Genomic DNA, 6886 nt, shown 5'->3' with positions numbered 1-6886 from the left:
TATATATATATATATATATATATATATATATGCTGGTTGCAGTCACAGTGCTTACAAAAGGAAATTACATTAACTACTAAAACTGAATTTGTGTTAAAAACAATACACAGAAAAGAAACGAGCACAATGCTTTTAGATTCAGTCTGTCTGCGTGAAAACAGTTTAAGTTTCTCGTAGCTTCCTCTGAAAATTGGTTGCCGATCCATAATTAATCTAAAATCCAACTTTAAAGTAAGTATTTTTAGGCTTGGAGAGCGTTTTCTACACCAGGGGTTCTCAAAATGTTTGGGTTCAGGGACCCCTTACAGGGGAGAAAAGGTTTCAGGGACCCCCCTCATAACCTTCATGTTTATTAAATAATTTTCTTCAATTTTTCTCTTTAGCGCAATACAAACATTTGTGTAACATAAGTACTTACGATCTGTTCTTTAATAGTGTTAATATAATTTTTATATACTTTTATACATGGAGTATTTTTCATTCAAGACACAATTAACAATTTTTTTTAATTTTACCTCCCCCAGAATTTTTTTAATAAAGTAGATGTGATTTCTTGCCTTTTTGGTGTATTTTAACAGGTTGTCAAAAACATCTACGTGCTTGTAAAAATAAAATAAAATAAAATAGCGGACCCCCGAGCACCGGCTCACGGACCACCAGGGGTCCAGGGACCCTAGTTTGAGAACCACTGTTCTACAGGATATATTGTTTCATTGATTACAAGCAAGTTCTGATCATGAAGAGGGGGAAAAAAATGAAGCCTTGGAAAACAGATAAATGATCTCGGAGACATCACAAAATGCACGTTTTGTCACAGTGCCTGACCTGAATATCAGAATGTCATCTAAATTGTTCCTCTTGTAAAGCAATGTAAGCCAAACATATAAATAAACTCATAAAACTTGAAACTTTCTGCAGAACAAACAGGTGAAAATCCCTCATCAATAATGAAAATGCGCTCAACTGGCCGTCAAGAGTGACAAGAATGTAACAAAATGGGTAAAACTCAGTATTGACCATCCAAGGCACTTCAAGTATTTTTCTTTTATACAACTTTTGGAAAGATAAAATATATTACCCTTACCTTCTTGAGTAGCCGTGTGGAGTCCTCACTGATCTGCATGAACCTCATGATGACGTTGTTGAGGTAGATGTCGCTCAGTGTTGCATGGTCCTTACTCTCCCTCCTAACCTGGTTCAGCAGCAGGTACCAGCAGTTGACCGGCGACAGCAGATTCTGGTCTTTTCTAAATGGACCAGAAGCAACAGTGAGATGGCAAGAAGGAAAATGAACAATCTGCAGTCTCAAGTAATCTTGGTCTGCGAGCAAAAATAAAAGTGTAACACAAACATTAAATAAACATTTCAGTCTTATGGAAACTCAACTCATCTGTATACAAACTAAATATGCAAAACATAGAAAAAAGTGCAATATCTACACAATTGGTGACTTTCAAAGCTTTAAAGTTAGGAAAAACCAGTATGTGCTTTGAATCCAAACAGATCTGGTTCTGGAGGAGAAGAGCTAAACTGTTCTAAGAATGTAGGGTGCTTTTAAGAGAACAATAACAGCTTTGGCATATATCAGATCTGGGCCTTGTATTTAATTGGAAGGATTTTGAATTATTTTCCAAACGTTACAGAGTCACTGCAGAAAGGCTACAGCAGTAGAAATGTGATCAGTCTTAGTGGTTCCAGTCAGTGCTGAGGCTGCAGCGTTTTGGATTCACGGAAAGACTTTCAGGGAATTATTTGAACACTGCAGACGTCTGGTTTAGCTGTTACAAAGGCATGCATCAGTCTCTCAGCATTGCTTTTAAATTGTGATATTAATGATTTTTTTTATTATTATTATTTTTACATTAAACACATGAGAGAGGCCACCATAAAAGCCTGGAAAATATGAAAAATAAAAAAGGAAATTATGGTAAGTAGTGATCCAAGGTTCCTCCCTTCAGCACTGGATGCCAAAACCATTCCATTAACAACTTGTATGGTGATTTAGATTTATAAGGCCAAAAACAATGTTTTTTTTTTTTCTCATTTATTAATTGAAACCATCCTGAATTCATCCAAGACAAACTACTGGTAGTACCTTTTAGTACCGTTTGGAACCTCATTGGTTTCATATAAATTGATAATAAACCAGGGTGTTATCAACAAACCGACTGAAATTCATGTTCTACGAGTGCAGAACCCCAACACCAGCAACAACTTTCATTTGTGTAAAGTGACACATTAAGATTCATAAACTGGACTTCACCATATTAATAAAACTTAAATCTGACCAAAGCACTACCGTACTTGCCGCCGTACACGTCGCACCGTTGCAAAAGTCACATCAGTCCAAAATTGTGCGATAAAGTGGACAAAAATTATAAATAAGTCGCATCTATTATGCGTCACAACTGACGCGTTGCATTTGTTATGCGTCATCGCTGACCAGCCAGAAACGTGGGCCAGTGTTGTGCCAAAAAATGATTGGCTGCCAAATGGCGGCCGCAGGAGCGTGCACGGGAGGACTTTAACAAGAATTTAACAAGATTAACGCTTACAAACAATTATTCATTTGTTCGACATTATAGCAAAGATGTGTCTCAGTTGAACTTTCCCTTAATAAATGCACTTTAATGGTCAAATCAGCTGCATTTCAAAAGCCGACTTGCGAAAACGGGAGCGCGCAGAGGGAGGACTCGCTGTGCATTTTGTCAAAATTTAACAAGATTAACACCTAAAAACAATTATTTGTTTGCTCAAAATTAAAGCAAAAGTGTGTCTCAGTCGAACTTTTCCTTAATAAATGCACTTTAATGGTCAAATCAGCTGCATTTCGCCTGGGCGGTGCAGCGAAATGCAGCTGATTTGGCATTTGCTTCAGGAGTTCTGGAGCGAGACGAAGGTGGCTTGGTATGGCAAGCCAAGTGTCTCATCAATAGCCACCTTAACCTATTAATGAGACACTTGGCTTGCCATATTAGTCGAGGGCCCTCTAGTGGCTGAAAATAGTAGTGCTCAATATTTTACATGTCAGAATAAATGAAATCGTTAGATCTCAGCCAAAAATTGGATTATAAATATGGGAAAGAATGTATATTAGTCACTTCGGTGTATAAGTCGCAGGACTTGCAAATTTATGAAAAAAGGTGTGACTTATACGGCGGAAAATTCAGTACTTTTTATTCCAATATGTTTAAGTCTTTGTGTTCAGATGTGTTGGTTAGTAGAGTCCAGATAATAGAACCTGTACAGAGACAAGGCCTCAGGGGCAATAAAAAGGTAGTTTTTGACTTTAACACAGTTTTGTTGCTGGTGTGCAAATCTTCACGCAAACCATTATTTAGCACCTCAACAAGAAAATATTTTTAAAACACCTAAAGAAACCACATATTTATTTTTAAAATGAATGCTAAAAAGTAGAATCCTGAACAAACAGAGTCTGCGGAAAAGAGTGACAGAAAAAAAAGTTGAAGTAAAGAGGTAAGAATAGAAAAGAAAAAAAAAATGGAGAAGTCTGAGAGTTATTTCCTGTGCTGTGTGCTGGCTGGTTTCAAGCCATCTGTAGGACATTGTCCAGGCCACAGTGAGCTGAGGCCCCATGTAAGCACCAGCCTGCAGGCACACTTCCTTTGGGTTAATCTACAACATTCCATGTACATGCAAAAATGTGGCACTGAATATAAGCGTGCATGAGCCTCTGTGTGTGTGTGAGTGTTTGGAAGAAAGTTTAAAAAGCTAGGTCTTAGGTCGAGTCTTGCAGGAACCATATGGAGACTCGCCTTTGCTCCCCTGTCACAAAGTAAGTTTTCACTGACAGGCAGCACTTGTCAACACAACAGGTGAAAATTTGCTCTCTGCACTCTAACCCAACCCTGAACTAGCCTTCAGGACCGGCGACACATCTGCACGAGAGCAAAAACGAAGCAACTGAATAACTGGTACTGACATTCCAGTCGGCTGAAACGGTCCCTGATACTGTGCAAAAACAGGAACTATATTTGAATCAAATAATATGAAATAAATAAATTAAGATCTGGCTAAAATCAAAGATTCACTGATGTTACATGTGCATGTGCAAAGAGGTTAGCAAACAAATAAATAAATAAAGAGTGGTCCTAAAGCTACAGTGGAATTTCTGCAGAACAACTATGTACACAAAATGTCAATAAAATAAATCTTACCATGTTTCTTTCTATACATATAGACCAAAAAGATGCTTATTAAGCTAACTGGTCCCAAGGTGTGAGTGAGCGTGTGAACGCTTGTTTGTCTCATTTGTCTCAGCAAGGCCCAGTGATGGACTTGGAACTGGAAAAGTCCAGGCCCCCGCCTCTCGCATAGTGATGGCTGGACATGGGCACCAGTGACCCCCGCGACCCGGAAAGGAAGAAGTGGTTAAAGAAAATGGATGGATTGATGGATATAAGAGAGTAGAATGCTTCGTTTGTATGAGACTAAGGTTGTTTTCACACCTGATAGTCCGGTAGACTCGGGTCGATTGAGGAACAAAATTCAGAACATTTGTTTACATTTTATTCTTGTTGTATCTCGGTACAATGATAATAAAGCTTATTCTGATATTCAGTTAGTGCTGTTTGCATTCACACTGCACTGCTGTTGTGGATAGCGCCTGTGGTGGCGCTGCACCAAGAACTACTAAAGGAAATGACAGGAAAACCACTGAAGAAGACACTGAGTGCCATTTACTTCTGGAAATAAAAACAAAAATGAAGTGGCGTCAAATTTTAGCAGTTTTAGGATTTCTTGTTTTGTCTGTGGCTCATGTGCCGAACAAACATTTTTCAACAATGTACTCAGCATGAGCAGAAGATGAGGCAGAAGACCATGGAGAATATTGTTTTTCATACATGGCAGCTGAGACGGCTCCGTATGAGGTAAGAGAAATACGTGTTTGTTTTGGTTGCATTTACCCAGAATGCCCTGCACTGGAGTCCACTTCCTGCTTTTGGAGCGGTCTCCGGTCCGCTTGCAATCACAATGCACTCGAACCATGCTAGAGTTTACTTCAACCCAACCGAGACCTAGGTATTTAGGTGGACCAGTGTTCGCTTTTTTAGTCCGCATCAGAGTTCGATTGCGCATTCACACCTCCCCAAACAAACTGGACTTTCTAGACAAACGGACTAGAGTTCGATTAAAGTGGCCTAAACAGTGCTGGTGTGAATGCACCCTAAATCTAGACATGTGAAAGCAACATGAATATCCTGAATATGCTCACCCTTGTATGTGCAGATGCATCTAGCATTCAGTAGCAGCCTGTTGCTTTGGTAAATACACTTATCAATGCCCCTGTTGTTCAAAAGTTTGTCATTGTGACTGGACCCAAAACATCTAAAGAGGAAACAGCAAATTGGCTAAATTAATAAAATACATGCACTGTCTTGTTAAGAAAAACGCTGCATGACAGTCCGTGGGGAGAAACAGTTTATTTTTATGCATTTTCTTATATTAAAGAAATCAAAAAACAAGTTTTTATTTGTACTTGTATTAATCATCTAATGAACTGGCCCACAAATGCCCTGCAGTAAAAAGACGACAAAAGAAGACAACTGCAGGATTTGCTCAAAGGCTATTACAGCATAACACTCTCTCAGACCTCACATAATGACAGGAAAATCCCACAATGTCATCATTTCCCTCCTAAGTCAGGGCAGGAACTGGGTCAGACAGATTCCAAAAAATACTTGGGCCCTCAAGAGGCTGAAACAGAAATATAAAAATAAAAAATAAAAATAAAAAATCTGCAGCGAAGCAGTAAAAAAAGGAAAAACTTATTAGCAACTTCTCCCCTGACCATGTTTGCATAGGTGTGTTCTATCCATTCATGTTGTGCAAATATGCGAGTAACTGGGTCAATGTCAACATACTTTCACTTTCATACGGCAGATGATGCTGACAGAGAAGGATAATTATCACTTTAGTATGCAGGGTCCTGAAACTGGAGCTCTTTATCAGTGGAGGAGGAAAAATAACGAAGGCCTCCAGTGCCATCCATCCATTATCTTTTACACGCTTCTTCCATTTTGGGTCATGGGGGTCGCCGGTGCCCATGTCCAGCAATCACTGTGCGAGAGGCGGGGAACACCCTGGACAGGTCGCAAGTCCATCACAGGGCCAAATTTAGAAACTATTACTACTATTTTTATAAAAGATTTACTTTGGTGAGACACTTTTACAAATGGAAATACGTGTTCAAATACATGAGCTGCGGTGGGAAAAGGGTGGACTGCCCTCTCTTTGTTGGGAGTGAGGTTCTATCTCAAGTGAAAGAGTTTAGGTATCTTGGGGTTTTGTTCACAGGAGAGGTAAGAGTCGAGCGGGACATTGACAAATGGAGTGGTGTGGCTTCCACAGTATTGTGGAGCCCGTGTTGGTCCATTGTGGTGAAGAGGAAATTAAGCAGTAAGGCGAAGTTCTCGATTTACCTACATTCCTACCCTAACTTTTGTTCACAAACTTTGGGTACTGACCGAAAGAACAAGATCGCAGATACAAGCAGTTGAAATGAGTTTTCACTGAAGGGCAGCTAGACTTTCTCTTAGAGATAGGGTGAGAAGTTCGATTATAATGGAGAGACTTGGAGTTGCTGCTCCTCCACATCAAGAGGAGCCAGTTGAGGTGGTTCGGGCATCTGCTAAGGATGTCCCCTGGACGTCTCCTTAGAGAGCTTTTATGGGCATGTCCAACTGGGAGGAGACTATGGGGAAGACAAGACACGCTGGAGAAAATGATGCTATAGCGATACAACCTTTTGACGGACTGACGAACGGACGGAGGGAGGGAGGGAAGGAAGGAAAGGAAGGAAAGGAAGGAAAGGAAGGAAAGAAAGGAAAGAAAGGAAAGAAAGGAAAGAAAGGAAAGAAAGGAA

At 39.8% G+C, this 6886-nt stretch overlaps 1 protein-coding gene across 1 annotated transcript in view; it reads right to left on the bottom strand.

The window, feature by feature from the left end:
- The window catches only part of srgap1a (SLIT-ROBO Rho GTPase activating protein 1a), a 102300-nt gene that overhangs the window by 57246 nt on the left and 38168 nt on the right, over positions 1-6886 (bottom strand). The window contains exon 3 of the mRNA XM_037683439.1: positions 1085-1247. Coding sequence (XP_037539367.1) covers positions 1085-1247 — 163 coding nt within the window. The remainder of the gene's footprint in view (positions 1-1084; positions 1248-6886) is intronic.

The sequence above is a fragment of the Nematolebias whitei genome, chromosome 10 (assembly GCF_014905685.2).
Source record: "Nematolebias whitei isolate Nwh7 chromosome 10, NemWhi1, whole genome shotgun sequence".
In the NCBI taxonomy this organism is placed as follows: domain Eukaryota; kingdom Metazoa; phylum Chordata; class Actinopteri; order Cyprinodontiformes; family Rivulidae; genus Nematolebias; species Nematolebias whitei.
Note: the sequence above shows the minus strand (reverse complement) of the source record. Positions and strands in the feature narration are given on the sequence as shown.